Source organism: Pezoporus wallicus, unplaced genomic scaffold, assembly GCF_028554395.1.
Source record: "Pezoporus wallicus isolate ANWC-B61680 ecotype Strahan unplaced genomic scaffold, APGP_CSIRO_Pwel_v1 contig_8166, whole genome shotgun sequence".
NCBI classification, from domain to species: Eukaryota; Metazoa; Chordata; class Aves; order Psittaciformes; family Psittacidae; genus Pezoporus; species Pezoporus wallicus.
Genome location: NW_026638114.1, coordinates 1559431 through 1577807, shown reverse-complemented (window position 1 = coordinate 1577807; position 18377 = coordinate 1559431). Strand labels below are relative to the sequence as shown.

Sequence of the window (18377 nt, the reverse complement as noted above, 5' to 3'; positions counted from 1 at the left end):
ACTACAGGATAGGGTGGTTGTAGCTGTAACGGCTAATGCTTCTTGCATAGGGTATTCAGCAAAGTGTGTTCTGCCAGCCCAGTAATGCTCACTTTCTACTGTTATTTGCATGGAGATATATGTATCCTCCTGAAAAAGAGATCCCCAGGGGGTTTCAAGCCTTTGCAGGAAGTAGCCATGAACGACTCACTGTGCCTTTTCCCCTTTAGGCCCACTGGTCCGTTATTTTCTTCAATTTTAATTGCAGGCAAGTGATTTTTTTCTGTAATTATATCATTTAGAAGTTGCTATTGGAGTTTTCTTTTACACACCCAGCACCAGGTGGAATCTGGGCTCCTGCTTTACTTTTAACGCCTCTTCGAGGCATGAGCTTGGTGGTGGATCCGTACCATGTGTGTTTTGGAAATGTTAGGTTTGTATGTAGCTTGTGGCAACAGGGAGCTCTTGTTTTTGGTGTGCTGGAAGGGAGTTGGGAAACATCACCTTTGGAGGGAAGACTGGGAAAGGAAGAGCTGGGCTTCTTCCAAAGGCCAGAGGTGTTGCAATGAGCTAGTGCCACATGCTCTCTGATGCCTTCTCAAAGCGTGTTTTCTTCCCCCCTCTACAGGGTGCGCTTCTGCATGGAGAGAAAGGGAAAGCTGAGCTCTGAAAAGCACACCCCAAAAGTCCAGTAAGTGAAGAGAAACCTGAGCTGAGCCCCTGATGTACAGTTCCCACTCTGAATATGCGATGAAGATCGAGGAGAAAAGGGTGTTTGCCCAGAAAATACCAAGCAGGATAATGAAGGACAACCTGTTACCTGCAAGGAGGACTTGCTGCATGAGCCAGCTTTTCTGCTCAGGTAAAATATGAGTGCAGAAACTATCTTGCCTGAATTTTTGTGTGGCAGCTGTGTGATTTACTCATTTGCCTTAATGTTGCAGCATGTAGAGTTGCGATACCATGGTGATGGACGGTGTTTCTTTTGCAGAGAACAAAACTTGGAATGTTTTAAAAGATTTGAAGAAGAGAGTGAGGCAATGAGTGTACAAGGAGTAATAGTAAAGAGGCTTGGACTGAGGTGGCGAGATCCTGTGTGGGAATAGGTTGGTTTATGCTGGTCTCTCAGAGTAACACTAGAGAGATATTAAGCCATACAATGTCTTTATGAAGCACATGGATAGTTGCCCCTTATTATAGAAGGTAATAGTGGAAGCATTAAGAGATATAAAGATAAAGAATCACATTAAAATGATATTTCAACACTTAAGCAATGCAAAATTTCCCACTTTTTGGACCATAACCTAAACTTTTTCTCAAGTCCATGTGTTGAGCCTATAGCAAGAGCTGTACGCTTCCAGGAGGTGCAAAATGGGAGGCAAAACTAAGGACTCATGAGGCAGAGGGAGTTGGGAGTATTTAAGGCATCCAAGCACCAGCCTTTGCCATTGTTCCAGTGCCCACAGCAGTTGGTTCCACAGCTTTCTTCCTGAATGTTAATTTTGCCTTTTGAGAAATTCCAAACCATAAAATCTCCCATCAAGTTTCTGATGAAAATGTAGTATGAGTGCAGGTCAGGAAGTCTGTGCTGCTGACGTGGCTGGCTGCCCGTGATATCAATTGCTTGTGCTACAGAATAAGAGGAGGAGCAGGAAAACCATCCTCAGCTGCTCTGTCACTGATGTGTAGGTGAGCAGTAGGATAGCTGGGGTGAAGAAGGCCAGGTGGTGTTATTCTAAAGGTGGTAACGTTATGGAATTTGGGGTAAACCCATTATTTTTATAGGAAAGGTGCTGTATGGTAGAGATTAAAGGAAAATGTGTTTCACAAACTCCAGCAGACGTGTGGAAGTAGGACATGTACCAGCAGAGGGCAACAGCCCCAGAGGCTGGAGGTGCTGCTAGCTTCTGCAGCATCTCAGCCTGCAGAGCTGGGCCCTGGTGGGGTAGAGTGGGGGCTCCAGCCCACTCCCCTCTACAAACCACACACTTCAGAAAGCAGTGCTTCGGTGGAGTCTCTTACCTCTTAAGCTTCAGCTGCCAGAACATCACTGATCCCAGCTCTGGGAAGATCCCTACCTACAAGGTCTCTTTGAGCTTCCTTCTGAGCCTTGTAGTAACTTGAATCCCTGTGAGTTGCTTCAGTAGCTGAACTTTAACTGCTGTTTTGATTTTGTGAAGTGAAAGCAATATGGCATGCTCTAAATCCTAGCAATGGTTGGGCAGCAGATACCCTCAGGACTTCTCTGCCAAGGCACCTTGTGCTCTGGGTCTGCTGGGAGACAGAGCAGTACCCGAGTACCACCTAAAAGTGACTCCAGTTAGCCACCAAGATACCAAGACACCTATTTCAGTTGATACTTTTCACTGGTTTTCTTACATTAATTGCTTTAGTGGAGCTTTCCCCAGAAAACGTTGTCTAACTAGAGATCTATCTAAATGAATATTTATTCATTAGAATCACAGAACAAGTTTAGTTGGAAGAGACTCCTGGAGGTAATCTGGTTCAAACACCCCTCAAAGCAGGACCAACTTCAAGGTTACATCAGGCTGGTCACTCAAAGATGTATTTTTCTGGTTACTGCTGAAGCTGTGGAGGTTGACAGTGTGTTGCCTGAGTGCATCGGTGCTCTTCACAGAATAAAGTCCTCAGAAACACTCGATGTGCTTTACTTACAACCTCAGGGTTAAACCAGCAGCCAGACTTCAGGCTAGGAGAGAGTTTTGGATCAGATCAGATTGGCAAGGATTGTTTAAATTCCTTCCTTTACTGGCATTTTTATTGAAGAAATTCCTTGCAGTTGTAGGGACATTGGCAGTGCTTTGATCTCTCCTCTCCCTGCAGCTTGTAGAATTGGGGTTTGGTCTTTCACTGTAGATCTGAAGGTTGTCACAGGAGTCTGGAAGGGTTTTGGTGGGCCAAGGGCTGGTGGTACTGGCTGGAAGGGGCATTCTGTGCACCTTTCCACTCTGAGCATTGGTTCTATGGCTGTCAGTAATTGAAGGCAGAGTAGATGTAGGAGGAATTTGGGCTGCTCGGGACTAGGCATTTTTGAAAGAGACTGGAAAAATTCCACCCATCAGGTGTTACTAATTCCTTTTAGTTGGATGCTTTTCCAAGATACCAATTCTTGCATTTAAAAACAAACAAGGAATTTTTGCACTGGGGTTGTTACACAGTCATGATGAGTTTGCAATAATCTCTGATTACCGAAAGATGCTTTTGTCCTATTCCAGCAAGGAATATTGACTGGTTTGCTCATGTGACCCTGGGATTTACCTTTCCATGGCTGCTGTTGGCATTTATACAGTCCAGTGGCACATGTGCTGGTGGGGTGAAGCATGTGCTGGTTGTGTCAGGACCTGCTCTTGTATCTGGACTTATGTTTCCTGGAGGGCTTACTCATTGGAAACAAGCTCTAGTCCTCGTTTTCTAGGTGAATTCTACTATTTTTAATAGTTTTTCTTTGGTTGGAACACCTGTGCCTTGCAGTTTTGCATGTTGTGCATCAAGAGATGACTGAATGGACACTGGGGAACTGCTTGGGGATCTGGACATCTTAAACTGATTGTTTAACAGGATTCCCAAAAGGAAAATGCAGTAATTTAGGCTGAATCCTGTGTGAGGTTTGACTTCACTGCTTTATGTGTATTTCTTCTGCTTATGGGGAGGTTCCTAAACAGTGTTTGAACAACAGCAGGGCTCTCCACTCTTCATCCCCATGGGACTTTGGTAAAGTTCCAGGTGTGTTAAGCTTCCTTATCTGAGGAATGGGGTGATAACTGTTAAGATTCTCAATGAGCTTTTGAAACCCTGGTGTGGAAGGTGCAGCAGCATCTGTTAGATTGTCACCACTGATACCCAGGACAAAAATGAGGGGAAAAAATCGATTTATGGAGCAGTGCCTGTATTTGTATCAATTACAATAAAAATGGCAAATGTGGTTTAATCCAGTGCTTTGGGCTAAAGAGCACCTGCAGTTTAGAAGGAGCCAGCATGTATTTGTTCTGATGGATTACACAGAAGGACAGCAAGATTTTTGTCAACTGGGGAACTGGAAGCTAGATACTACTTTCCGCAGTGGGACTAGGGAAACCTTGGTGTGGTTGGGACCTTCAGCAGGTCCAAGCATCACCAGGCCTCTCCTGCTGCTGCCCTGTGCATGGGCTTGACTGGAGATTTTCAGTCTGCTAAAATCCTATCCAAGGCCTGAAATCATTAGGGGCCCATTCAGCTCATCCACCATCTCCACAGAGGCCAGCTCTTGAGTTTAGGAGGAGACAGCACTGATTTAAGGACCAGGATCAACAGCAGAAAGATGGATGGATGGGTCTGGAGAACAAGTGTGATGAGGAACGGCTGTGGGAACGTTGGTGTTTAGCCTGGAGAGAAGAGGGCCTCTTCAGTTACCTGAAAGGAGCTTGTAGTGAGGTGGGGTTGGTCTCTTCTCCCAAGTAACAAGTGATAGGACAAGAGGAAACAGCCTCAAGCTGCACCAGGGGAGGTTTAGATTGGATAGTAGGAAAAATGTCTTCACCGAGATGCTGCTTAGGTATTGGAACATAGGTATTGGAGGAGGCTGTCCAGGGCAGTGGTGGAGTCACCATCCCTGGAAGTGTTCAAAAAGTGTGTAGATGAGGTCCTCAGTGCCATGGGTTAGTGATGGCCTTGGCAGCGCTGGGGAGCGGTTGGACTTGATGATCTTAAAGATCTTTAACAACCCGGTTGATTCTATGGATTGACGGATGGATGTGTGCTGGAAGGACCAGAGCTGCTCCCCCCCGGGTGCCAGCTCTGTCCCGTGGCGCTGCCCGCTGTGTTCCCGCTCTGTCCGTCGCTAGAAGGGCTCGGGGCGGTGCTTTGACCCGTTTTGTCCCCCGCTGCCGCAGCCGGGGTCGTGCCCGCGGCTTTAAGCGGAACCGGGGCCGGGAGGGCGCTCTGGGGGCCGGGCCGGGCGGTGCGGAGCGGAGCAGAGCGTCCTGCCCTGTCCTCCCTCCCTTCCCTCCGCCGCTGCCGTTGCTCGGAGACGATCGCAGCTCACCGGGGGAGGCGGCTGCGCGGCGGCGGGGGGCGGTGCGGCTGCAGCGGCGCTGGTGGCGGTGGCTGCGGCGGGGAGCGCCGGGATCGCAGCGCTCCGCTCCCGCAGTAAGCGGCCCGGGGCGGGGCGGCCGCTCGCAGCCATGCGGGGCCCGGAGCGCTGAGCCTGCCCCGCCGCCCGCCCCGGCCCCGGCCCTGGCCCCTCCGCGCCGCACGATGGAGGAGGAGAGGTGGGTACCGCGGCGGGGCTTTGTGTCCGCCGCTCGGAGGGGAGCCGTTCCCTGGGGATGGAGCTCCCAGGGACGCGGCTTGCGGGGATACCCCCCCCATCTCCGACCCACTCCTGCCCGCTTGCAGGAGCACCTTCAGCGATGCGCGCTGCCCTTCCATGGCTGGATGTTGCACTGTCATGGTGACAGGCTGCTTCGAACCGTATCCGCACAGCGGAGGAGCGGAGAGGAGAGGTTTTCCCTTTGGATGTGTTAGATGGGAATAACGAGATGGGTGAGAGGCTGCTCGGGGGCTGTTTGCGGTCTGGTGCGCTGCAGGGTCGACAGGACATGCCTCGCAAAGGCTTGTATCTGCTTTGCGTGTACCTGGAACTGACTTGGGCATTCAGCTGGGGATGTTCCCATTGATATTTGCTGCGGGTTTAAGTCATGAATGAAACCGGGTAACGTCTGTGGAGCCTTCAGGGATCGATTTACCTGTCTGTGTACGTGGAGTCTGTCCGCGGGTGCTACAACAGGCAGGAGGGGATCCCGTGTCTCCCTCGCGTGGGAGCTGGGCCACGTAGACTTTATTCCCTGCAAGGCAGCTGTTTTGCTCCAAAAGCTGTATGCGGAAGGGCTCGCAGAGTCTACCTGATGTGTAAAAGAGGTTATTGTTATGCATGGACTTCGTAGATGCCAGAGGGACATTGGGTGTTTCGGCTCTGCCTTCATTCTTCCTCCCCTCTGTCGGGCTGCCTTTCTCTCGCTTATACAGCGTCAAACTAAACATGAAGCTGGCTGGGGTTTGGGATTTTGGTGTTTCTTTACAAAACAGGATATGCCGAGTGCTTCCATTTGTGCTGGTGACCTTACAGGGGGTGGGGGAACAGAGAGGGGGGCTCGACCTGCTGGTAGTGCTAATGGCAAGGGCTTGGCAGAAGTTCTGTTTAAATATGATCCATTGGAAAATCAAACAGGGGTCAACCTCCAAATTCTGGGAATGTTCCCTCTGCCGAGGGAAAACACTGGCAGCAGCCAGTGGGAGCTGCTTTGCAAGCCCCGAAGGGCAGTTTTCTACCCTTATGTGACCCAAAGGTTGGAATTGTTTGTGTATTTCATGTGCAAAACAAAGCTTTCAGCCTGCCGTGTCCCTCTTTAAATGACACTGTAGGGCTTCGGCTTCCCGTAAGGGTGTGAATGGCATCTCTGGATATTAATCCAGATAGCAATTAATTTCAAGTAATAGCTTGTCATGCTTGATACTAGCCCACGGAATGGATTTTCCTTCTTTTATACATATATAAATGAGCCTAGTGTTTGAGGAAGTGCAGCAAGGCTGTTTTGATGCCCCAGGTTGGGATCATCCCTGGCACTATTACTTATTACCTTTATATTCTGGTTACCAGCAATGGTCTTATTTTGACTGGAGGCCTTTAGCTGGGAAAAAGTCATTGGGAAAGTACCTGGACTGTTTTGCTTCATCCTTTTTCCCCAGACCATCTGTTTTTAGGACAGGAAGGACCATCCCCATCAGCACATTCTCTGCCTCTGGAAGTGAGGAATGATTACCCAAATTGCTGCTTGTATTTCTAGTGTTCAGGAAGGGGAAGGCGGCCCTGAACTGGTTGTGGGCAGTAGTAATGTGGCTGGAAATACTCACCTGCTTTGTGGTGCGAAAGGGCACGTTGTGTGGCTCTGTGCTGGGGCTGCTTTGTCTGCTCTGAGCAAGCCTGGGAGGAGGAGGTGTTAAAATGACCTTGATGTGTGAGCACCGTGGGTTGGTTTTGTTCTTGTTTTGTACCTTTGCTTCATATTTCAACTCAGATGTGTGTCATGCAGATTAAACCTCAAATTTTGCTCTGTGGCGTTCACAACAGCACAGTTCCCTCTGGTTTTTAATGTTGCTGCTTTGCCCATTTTTGTAGCGGGTGAGGAACACGTTGTTGATGCTCACATCACCTCTGACACTGGTCCTGAGCCTGCCCGGACTCAAATATCCTGATAACCTGCACATCCGAGTGGTTCAGTGGTATCATGTGCCCATGTCGCTGCACATGGGCAGCAGCAGCAGCTGGGGACAAGGGGAATTTAACCTAAAACATCCACATTTGGCAAGAAATAATTTCAGAATCCTGTTTTCCTTTTACTGTGCTGATGGGAGCTTTCATTTTATGGAGAAATTACATAAGGTGTGGGACTCTGATTCTGAATGTGCAAGATGTATTGGAGCTTCAATAGGAAAACAACCCTGGAATGCTGTTTTTGGGGGATAAAGAATTAAAGTGCTTGTAATTTTAACTTTGAGAAATACAATATTTGGCCTTGAAAGCAAATGGTATTCTTGTATTCGAGTTATTCTGTGTTGTTTCCATTACTAGTCAGCAAAGACTTTTCTCCTCAGTAGTTCCTGAGGTCTGTTTTTCCCCTGAGGTCTCCTTTGATATGAATATCCTTTTTGGGGGCTGTTGTGTACCAATTGTGTGTTTTTCTAAGCTGATCTCTCCATGTTGATGGAGGCACTGAAAAAAGTCAACAAAATAAGCAAATAATATTGCTATTAAAAAGCCCATAATCCTTTCCATTCTGCTTCCTCCCATATGTTTAATGAGAATATGTTTCTCTGAAATCCTTCCCAAATCCATCTCAGGCTTTGGATTCCTTCAGTCATGTTTTTTTTACTGTCTCTGTTTATACCTAAAGGGAAATGCAGAAACTGAGATTTTTATGAAGAAGCCATTACACTGACACCTCTTACTGTGTCTGCCTGACTTGAGAAATAGAACTGTTGGGCACAATATATTTGCACCATGATTTTGGCCATGGATTCTAAACAGAGGGTTGTGCCAGTTAAGGTAAAATGATTTTTCATGTGCAAATACTAAATATTTTAGTCTCCATTTATTTTAGTAGAAGCATTTAAGTTTTGATCGCTAGTAGATGCTATTGGGCGTCTATCAAATTTATAGATCAGAGCTGTGTCAAACCTCTCAGAGACTGAACATTAACATTTTAAGGGTGATCATTGTAACATATCCCACAAAGAAGCTCCATTTGCTTCGAGAATTTACAGTCAACATGTCACTTTTAAGTCCACACAAGGAGATGAATTGCCTGTGAGGTGTTGGATTGCTTGTCATGAGAGAGGGCAGGTCACTGAGCCCTGACAGTGTGATGGGACCTGTGATGGGACAGGAGAGCAGATCCCAGCCTGTGCCGTGCAGTCAGGAGATGAGAGCAGCTCTCAGAGACCTCCCCAGTGCTGCTGATTGGCACGAGGCTGAGCTGGACATGCTCCACCATCTCTCCAGTGTAAGAAGGACTGAAGGAGAGCACGTTTGAGATCTTCCCCTTCTTTAGGGTGAACTCCTGGCTTGCATAAAGCCAGTGGTAGGATTGGTTTTGTCAGAGCTGGGATTTTTGTTCCTGGGGTTTACCAGCTCCGTGCACAGCAATAATCTTGCCAGGGGACAGTTTAGCTCTAAGGAAGGCTTTTATTCTTTCACGTAATCTACAAAGACATCTGTAATTACTGCTGGTAACTAAGGCAACCCAACTTTATAGCTGGTACATGCGTGCAGCACAGCCACGGGTTATGGGGTTTAAAATACCTTTCTGCTGGTTGGTATGTGGCCATGCTCAGGCAGGAGCTGTGAGCTGAGCCCTGCTAGTGGGTGTTGGAGAGGAGGAACATGGTTTGAGCAGTGATTAGCTTCTCTGGCTTAGCTGGGGCCTCTCAAATCAGGGTTCTTCCTGGGGGACAGCGTTGAAAGGCTGTGCAGGAGGTGGTGGTGGGGTTGGTGCTCTTTGAAAGGCAGAGCCTCTTTGCTTATTTTAGGAGAATCCTGCTGTGTCCCTAATGAGGATGTTCATCTAGCCCAGGGAAATGAAATCATTTGTCCATTTGCTCGGTGCATGGCCTCAGATAGCCCAGGAATAGAACAAATAGCTGGTGGCAGCTTGCTTGAGTGTCCTGCTGGTGCGGTAGGACGTCAGCCAGGCAAATGTGAAGGTGCTGGGGGAAAAGTCTCCTTGGTCATAGGGTGCAGGAGCTCTGGTCCAGCACATCTGGGTGTTGTCAGCTGGTACCTTTGATCAGAGGACCCTTTTCCTCCTTTGCTTTGCTCCATTAATATAATAACAGCATAACTGTAATAATTCTTAGTGTTGTGGGGGAGAACCCCTGTGCAATGCACTGGTTCGGTCTTCTCAGAGGTAGTTTTTGCTTTTGCAGGTTGAATTTTTCTTGGAGCATTTGGGTTCTTGCATTTCGCCATTGGAAATATGTTGGTGATCTCTGACAGTGCGGGCTTGGGGGTGTGAAATCTTTCTCCCAGATATACTCATCCTCTGCCCATTACTGGAAGGCAGCTCTGTGGAAGCTGAGTCAACTCAGAGATGAGTTAAAGGCTCTTGGCCATTGGTTTTTCAGATGTGTTTTTTATGAGTCATATGGAAAAAGACCTCTAAATAGCTTAACTTGGGGTTTTCTTAACAAAGTTCTTAACCAGACAATCTGCAGTATTTTCTTATGGTGAGCCTGTGGCGGAGTGGGGAATCCACCCTGCTAATAGAGCTGAGCCTGTCTCTGGTAGGAGGCTTTTTAGGAAGAACTGTTTGATCTTTCTCAGGAATTCTGAAACGAGGTTTTTGCTTTTAAAATACACAAACATTGGTGTAAACTGGACAGATGTTGGTGGAGTGGGGGCTTTATGAAGGCTTGTTGATCTGACATTTACTTTGGTGTTTACTTTTGGTGTTCAACATGTCTGTTGAATTGCATCTTTTGCCAGTGGTAAAGCTTGGACCTAATCATTGGTCCCTGGCACTGGAGGGCTAATAAATACATAAATCTCAGCGGTATGCTTTCCACTGTTAAGGAATCCCTGTGATTTTTGTGTGCATCATTTGATGATGGATCCTGTAGGTCTGTCTTTGATTGTGATGGCAGCAGTGTTTGGTGGCGGAGGGGCTGTCCCGCCTGCAGTGATGGGTAGAGCTGTCACCGCTGCTGCCTTTCGCTTTCACTTTCCTATTTTGCGTTTCTTTCTGTTTTGGTTGTTTTGTTTGCTTCCTGTGCGTGCTTTGGCTTTGGAGACTGAAAGCTCAATGAAGTCACTTGTGCTTCCACAGCTTCATCTTTCAACCCTTGGCTCCGGTATGCTGTAAGGGTATACACTGGGGTGTTTAACGCTGTGGTCAAACTTCACTTGGTCTGAGATTTCAACCAGGGCTTTTGATAGATCCAACACTGAGGTGTACCTGAATTTGGCATGTCCCTGGAGCAAGGAGACTCTTTCACTGTGATGTGCAGACCTGAGTGCTGCTGCTGCTGCTCTGTGCTTATGAATGCTGCTGGCCATACATACGGCACAGAATGAGTTCGGCTTTCCTCAGTGATAGAAGAGCTGGTTGTGTCATTGCCTGGTGCAGTCCCTTGAATACTGAACATTTATCACGAGGTACTCTTCTTCCTGAGGTTTTTTCCCTTTCAATCCAGCCATGCTACACTAATTGGATGACGATTATAACAGAGCCTGGGAAGTTGTCTCCCGCACTGGGACATGTGCTGAGTGATGCTGTGCTCAGCCTTGCGGCTTCACTTACCACTGAAAATACTTCACTTGCTCAGCAAAGTGAAAGAATTGGACTTGGCTGGTGGTTGGCATTAACCTTTGTGTCGGGCACAAAGCTGGAGGCCACTCAGTCTGCAGGCATGTATTCAAGCTGTGTGCAGCTTCGCTGCTATTCAGTGGCTTGCTTCTAAGGAGGAGGACAGTGCAACCCACTGAGGACAGCTAGGGGCAAAGAGCTTTGTGTGGTCTCAGGGGACACGGTGCTGGTAATGGGGTCTAGTGTTCAGCAAGGGCTTCACACCCTGTGAAGGTGTAAATGGTGAATAATTGTGTGTTTTTCAAAGGAAAAATGGATAGATACACATGTGCATGCATAGAGGCTGGAAGGCTGTTCTGGGGGAAGATTCTTCCACACCTCTCCGGCTTTGAATCCTTCTTCAGACATCATCTTCTGGTCACTGGTAGAACCATGGCGCTGGGCTGCCCAGGCTGTTGGTTTAACCTGATTCAGCCTTTTTTTACTGTGATACAAGCCCAGCCAAAAAGGTGGTAGGGGGGAAGGGACAGATGTGAAGCTGAGGGAGACTGTATTGGAAGGAAAACTCCCAATAAGGTCTCTAGTCAGGTGTATGGTGGTGATGGGGGTTACCTCCTGAGGTCTGCCTTTGCCTGAGGTCTGCTTTTCAGATGGACAGCCTTGCTTGGCTTGCCTTGTTTGCGTTTGCCTGCTGGCAGGTTGGAGGGGTGAGCTGTGGGTTCAAGCAGAGCAGGGACCTGGCTCTAAATGCTGCTGTTTTCATAGGCAGAGACCTTTAGCTCTGAGTGATTTCTCACACTTAGATCAGGGAGGTAGAGATATTGACCCGATGTCAATTCCATATAAAGAGCCAGTGCTCCCAACAAAGCAATGAGGACACGTATGTGCCTTAGGCACCTGTTGGCCTGGTTAAGCACAGCGCATAACTGGGTGCCTCTGGTTTGACATTACCTATATAACTGGTGGTTCTGGTAGGCAGGTCTGGTTTAATGATTCCTTCTATACATTTTAGTGGCACTAAACAGACCTGTTTCTAAAATGGAAATGGAATGTGGCTCTGTAATGCTTGGGAAGCTGTGCAGGGAGTTTTAATGGTCCTTTTCTACTTGCCTCTGTAGAGGACGATACAAATCATGTATTGTGTGCTGGCATTTTTCAGATGGGACTTTAAAGACTAGACTTCTCTTTCTCTGTATGGATGTTAAAGTATCCGTGGTACCCTGGTAGTTCCCAGTGCTGAAGTCTCTTTCTATTCAGTGAGGTAATTATGTCCTGGCTTGAATTTCAACTTATACTGCTTTCCTGGCCTGAAGCCTGTGAGGCTGGGCTTTGTCCTCAAGTGTTTGGCACTTTCTCCTTTTCTTCCCTGCTGACTGAAATGTGGGCTGGGTTGGCTTTTGACATCCATACAGAAGTAGCTGTGTTTTGTGATGCTCTTCATATGGTGAACCTGAGCTGACTAACAAACATCCGAGGAACTCTGTGTATAATACCCTGTGCTGCAGTTTTATGATACTTCTTTTTTTTTAAGTGTCACTGAATCAAACTTTCTGCTCCTTTTTTTGTCCGTGTTTTCAGCGTTAAGCAGAGTGCCCGATCCTCCGAGACAGCTGAAGATGAAAAGGGCCAGTGCACAGTGACAGTCAACCCCTCTCACATGAGAAAAGCATTCAAGGTCATGAATGAATTGCGAAGGTATACTTTTGACTTAATGGACACCCTCTTTGGATTAGCAGAAATGTGTTGACTGGGACAGAAAGGCTCCTGGGAGACTTAAAAGCAAATATTCTGTGCCATCTTTGTCACTAATGGTTACAGGCAGGCAATTAAGAGACAGCTAAAATATAGTGGTGGGTTGTTCTTCCCAGTCTCAGACCTCTCTATCAGCAGAAGGTAGCCAGCTATGGCTCAAAAACATTAGCTGAGCAATGGCTTTCATTTGCAGATGACAATTCATTTAGTCTTTTCCATTACTTACAGCAAATTCAGCTGTAAAGGATGTTCTTAGCTAATGGTCTGAAAACCAATAATAGCACATTACAAACATTAAGACACCTCCGCGTAATTACAGACCAAAGATTATGAATGTTCTTGCTCTCTTTAACTGGCAGCGTCGCTCAATCTGGGCTCAGCACTCCAAAAGAGGGGGTGTAAAAAAGGCAACAACTCAGGAGGAATGTCAGCTCTCACCTGCAGATTGAAAACCCCTGATACTGGTTAAAAGAGAGCACCTTTGGTCTCTGCACAGCTACATGGGCACAGGGGGATGGAGCTGAAGAGCATCAGCAAGCAGAGTCTTCAAGATCCACTGTTACCGCGTCAGCAGTGTGGTTGGTGGCATTGGTTGAACCTGAGCTGTGTCTTGGCTGTTGTTATCCCATGCACCACCTAGAAGTTCAGTGGGCATTTCTCAGACTAGTTCATTTGAGTCCTTTACCATTCAAATAGAGACTTAGAAACACAAATTTTAAAGAATTCCTGTAGGAAGTACGTGTCATACACATGGATGTATGTGCTCCCACACGATCCAGGTGGTATGATGAAAGCAGATAACATCCTTTACTCTTCCTGCATGCTCAAAGTATTTGAGCTGTAAGAACCACCTCTCTTCTGTGGATTAAGTAGTTTCCCCATATATATGGTCTCTGGTGTGGAGAAGGCTTAGGAATGTCTTCCACAGATGCCTGACAGTGATTCTTGGTTGCATAGGAACAGAAAATGGAAATAACCTTCCCTTGTAACAATTACATGGAGTGGAGTATGACATTTCTTGTTAAATTAACATCCCTCTAGTCCTTTCTTGGTCCTAAAAGCAAAGGATCTGAAAGTAGAGGTTTGTGCAGCTATATTCAGGAATCTATTGTGCTGCTTTTATTCCTTTGTTAATGGAAGTGTAGTGGGAATAGCTGGAGAGGGACAATATTTCCTAGTGCCTGTAGTTAACCAGATCTTGTGCAATACAGCAGTGGTAAAACATGTCTATTGTATGCGTGTTGAGGTTGTGATCCGTTAAGCTGCCAACCGTGTTAACAGCTACCTTGAATAATAGTGCCTCCATAGTGCCTCCATTCACATGCATGCAGAAATCTCATACAGAGGGTCTAGGAAAACCTTGCTAAGCCTTTAATCTCTTTGCTATATAGTATCATAGAACTGTTTAGGTTGGAAAAGACCTTTAGGATAGTTGAGTCCAATTGTTAACCCAGCACTGCCAAATCCCCCACTTAAACCATGTCCCCATGTGCTACTTATGTTGCTCACTTGAAATTTTTAGCTTTCAAATGTAGATGAAATTAATTTCGTGAGTGGTGCTTTAGATAACTGTAGTCCAAAGAGGAATTGGGCAGAGCACTCTTCGCATAAGCTGAAGGAAATGAGGAAGCCTCCATTAAGAGGTTGTTAAAGGGCTCCCCTCATTGTCATGACCCCTTCCAAACTGGGGTGAATGTAGAGCACAGACTGCCAGTTCCTACTTTCTTCCTGTTTTTCAACTATAACCCTCCATTTCACATATGTTTTATTCATGTATTCCAGTATATGGAGAAGAGGAAACATACCAAGTCCATTAGAAGCTCTGTGTTTATTTGATACGCAGTTTCCTAAAGACAAAGTGCAGTGTGGTGATAAGCATTTCTGAAGAGAAGGCAACATCTAGATTCACAGACCCTGCTCCTTTTTCAGGCTTGACATTTGAAAAGAACACCCTCATTTTGCATTTGTATGCTCACACATCTTAAACCAACTTATGGGGAGGCTGAGCACTTCGAGCTGTTGGCATCTCCAGAGCCCTGTGCAAACATTAACTAATGAATCCTCAAAGGACATACGTGGGGTAGCAGAAAAGGTCAGTAGTTAATGAAGTGACTTTTCCAAAGCTGCACAAGGAGTCACTGGGGGAGCTCAGAACTTTTTTGGTTTCTGTTTGGAAACCAGTTCTTTATCCCAGTGACTCTTTAATCCCAGACTAATTCATGTGGTAAACCAAGTCCTCAGGCCCATGGATAAACACCAGTGACTGACATCTCCTCACTGAGGCAGCCTCTGCAGTGGCTGGTGCCAGGAGCTGTTTTGGTGGTCATGTTCTTCAGGGACAAACATGTAAGGAAGTACAGAAATACCTCAGTGTTCCCACTCTATCTTTCTCCTATGGAAGGATGAAAGCACTTGCATGGATGTTTCTTGTCTTATAGATCTAGTAGAGCATGGCTTCATATAGTGCCCCAAACTCTTAGGCTTTTCTGTGTCTTCTCCAAGCCGCACTTGTTTGAGGGGTGGAAGGAGCCCCTTCCCCATCCGTTCTTTGGGCAGCATATATAGTTTGGCTTCCAGATTGATTTATTTTGTTCTGGGAAAAGCAGAACCACAGGCAGGGCTGCAGACTAAAAGATTCATGCTTTCCTTTGTGTGCAAACACTGATAAGACCTGATAGCTGAAGGATTAGGGGACCTTCTACTGGGATTTGGCAGAAGCTCAGGTGCCTTGTCTGTAACAGCAGGTCTTCTGCTTGCTTTTTCAGGCTGCACTGATGTAGCTTTCTGCCTGACCAGCAGTTCTGAAATGACCTTTGTCTTTCCTGGTGTTCTTCCAGCAAACGGCTCCTGTGTGACGTGGTGATTGTGGCTGAAACTGTGGAGATGGAAGCGCACCGCGTGGTGCTTGCGGCCTGCAGCCCTTACTTCTGTGCGATGTTTACAGGTACTCTTCTTGACACCACACACTGTACCCGGGTTTAATGGGCCATTGCAAATGCAGGGGCTTCTGGCTGTGTCTCTGACAGGAGCTGAGCACGGGCAGTAGGCATGGCCTGCAGGGAAGGGGTTTTCTTAAGGAAGAAGTAGTATATGGTTAGGTCTGGAGCTTGCTGCCCTCGCTGGGTGATGCTAGTCATCCTTGACTAATTCCTTGAGGCATGGTGCATGGGTGTGGGGTGAGTAGGTAGCATGTGAGTCACAGCAAGGTTACTATGAGGTTTGGCCCACTGCTTTTTGGGTTGGTTTTTCCCTCCTTAACAAGACCTTGGGTCATGAAAACTCATCATTAACATCAAGCACGTGTGCAGTGCCCTAAATGCTCATGGTGCACATCAAAGGAGTAGCTGGCACAGGAGCTGTAGTTTGAAGGCTCAGCGCTGCTGATGCTGATTTGCAGTCACAGATGTTTAATCTCCCATGGCACTGTTTGCTGTTGCCCGAAATAACACCGTTGTTCTCTGGATCCCAGTGTGTTTTGGCAGCCTGATCTATTTTGGTAGCGCAACTTCAGTGTGAAGGGAAGAAGAGGACAAAATTCTTGCTCTGATCGCTTGATCCCTATAGCAGGTTACTTTGGAGGCAGTGCCCAGATGTGAGGCAGTGAGAAAAGCCATGCTAGTCCCAAAGCAGGGCAGGGACCAGCTTATTTAAATCATTCTAGCATTCTAGCATCCTTCTGTTGCACTCCTTTCCAGGAGCTGACTTAACCAAATACAAAGAAATGCTTGTACACTCCATGGGATGGTTGTTACCATGAGGTTTGAGTTTTGTCCCTGTTCCATGTCCCTTTGCCTGTGGTCTGGGAGTTGCTTCTTCCTTTTTAAAAGCATTGTGATTAGCTAGACCTTGGTTTATTTGCTTTGCTGGATGCAGAGCACAGTGTTTTGGGTGCTGAGGTGCTGGCACAGGGTGCCCAGAGAAGCTGTGGCTGCCCCATCCCTGGCAGTGTTCAAGGCCAGGTTGGACACAGGGGCTTGGAGCAAGCTGCTCTAGTGGGAGGTGTCCCTGCCTGTGACAGGGGGTTGGAACTGGAGGAGCTTTAAGGTCCCTTAAAGCAAATGCTGCTCAGAGGTGACTGTTGGTGCACGGCACCTTGAGGAAGACCTGCGAGTGCTTGTGATGCTCCTTCCTGATGAGAAGTTTAGGAAAGAAAAGTGATTGTCAAACCCCTCTGCTCCTTAGAGGTCACCCTATTGGGAAGGTGGTGGTGTGGGGCTGCTTGTGTTTCCATGCAGGAATTCTCCGGGCCGTGTAATCCCTCACGCTGTGAGTTAAACAGTAATCAGCTAACCACCATCATGTGGCTGGCTCTGCAGCAGCCCCGGGTTGGGTGACAGCTGGTCCCTGGGGGCAGTGGGTCACACAAAGACCAGTTCTCCCTTTGCTTTTGGTCTGGTCCCAGGTTTCTAAGGTGCTAATCTCTCTGTTGTAAAGACAGAATGCATGATGTTCTTCCAGTTGTGTGGTGGTTCACTCTCTGGAGGGGGATATTATAAAGTCACAGCTTGAGTAGTGGTTGGTTGTCAGGGCTTGGTTGTTTGGAGTTTGTTTCTGCACATCAGCCAAGCAAAACAGTGGCTTGGGGCAGCCACACCACATGGGTGTTTGCAGGATGGGCAGGAGCTGCTTGTGCACGCTCTGTCTGCACCAGAGGAGCCAGTTTGTGGGGGCACATGGAGCTGGAGGGCCCCTGGCAATGCCAACAGCAGCATGGTAGTGAGTGATCAGTGTAAAGCTGTGAACAGTGAGAAACAGACTGAGACCTTCAGCTCATCCCTCTTTGCCTGATGCTTGCTATGTGTGCCCTGTCCCTGTAAGTGGCCTGACTTGGGACCTTGGGGGTCTTTCCTAAACTATCTAGTGTCCTTTGGTCAGCTAGTCCACTTTGAAATAGCTTTGGGAAGTCTGATAAGCAGGCACATGTTCCATTTGTATCTTAGACTGCTGAAGGAGAGATAGCACCCAGCACTTCCTCATTGAGTGTCCCTTCCCATACAAGCTTTCTAAGAGCATTTTGGATGGTGGCAGCTCCTCATTGGCACCATTCTCTGGGGATGATTTGGGACAGTAATTTCTGTCCATTTAGAAGAAAACCCAGTCATTTCAGAAAGGACAACAGATACTTCAGTGGTGCTGCCAGGACTGCTCCTGTGAGATACCCAGGGGAGCTTCAGCAGTTCTGAAGAAGGAAGCAGAAATCTCCCTTGTAGGTCTTGTGTGCCGCTTCCGAGCGCTCGTGCCATGCATGAGAGCCTGTGGTTTTGTTATCCAGTGCACTCGTGTGCTCCTTCAGCATATCTCTGACTTGGGGAACAACAAAAGCTGTAGAAAGCAGGGAAGCCTCTCTGGTGCACAGTCCGTAGGAGGCAGGGCAGGCTGCTGTGCAGGGTAAACAAGGCACTGTGGGCTGCTGTGGTTTTGACTGTGGTTTATCTTGTGACAAGGCAGGAGAGCTCTGCGCACTCCCTGCCCTCATGAGCAGAGGGGAATGGAGAAAGCACTGCAGGGTGTTGAGGGTGATGCATGGAAGGCCTTGTCTTTACAAGGGGCTGGTGTTTGCAGTCTGTCCCCTAAAGAGGGTCTGTTTGGAGCCACTCTGCCTGTTTACCTGCTTTACTCCCTCCTACCCTGCTCCTTGTGTCTGCCTGACTGCAGCAGTGTGGGGTCAGAGTCTGTGCAGTGCCTGGTGCAGGGCAGCCCTTATGTATGAGATGGTGCTAGTGCCTTGAATTACTCTGTAATTAAGGTGTCAGGTAAGGTTTGAGTCTTGAGGTGAGACATCCTCCA

The 18377-nt window shown here is 47.5% G+C and overlaps 1 protein-coding gene across 3 annotated transcripts in view; it reads left to right on the top strand.

Moving 5' to 3' along the window:
* Positions 1 to 629: 629 nt before the first annotated feature.
* KLHL3 (kelch like family member 3) overlaps positions 630 to 18377 on the top strand; it is a 46673-nt gene continuing 28925 nt past the window's right edge. For 2 of the 3 annotated variants that reach the window (XM_057409451.1, XM_057409449.1), the window contains exons 1-3: positions 5135 to 5246; positions 12417 to 12533; positions 15428 to 15534. In XM_057409451.1, the coding sequence (XP_057265434.1) occupies positions 5233 to 5246; positions 12417 to 12533; positions 15428 to 15534 (238 nt within the window). In that variant the 5' untranslated portion in view covers positions 5135 to 5232. Of the gene's footprint in view, positions 842 to 5134; positions 5247 to 12416; positions 12534 to 15427; positions 15535 to 18377 lie in introns of those variants that run through there. The other variant, XM_057409450.1, reaches the window with a different exon arrangement.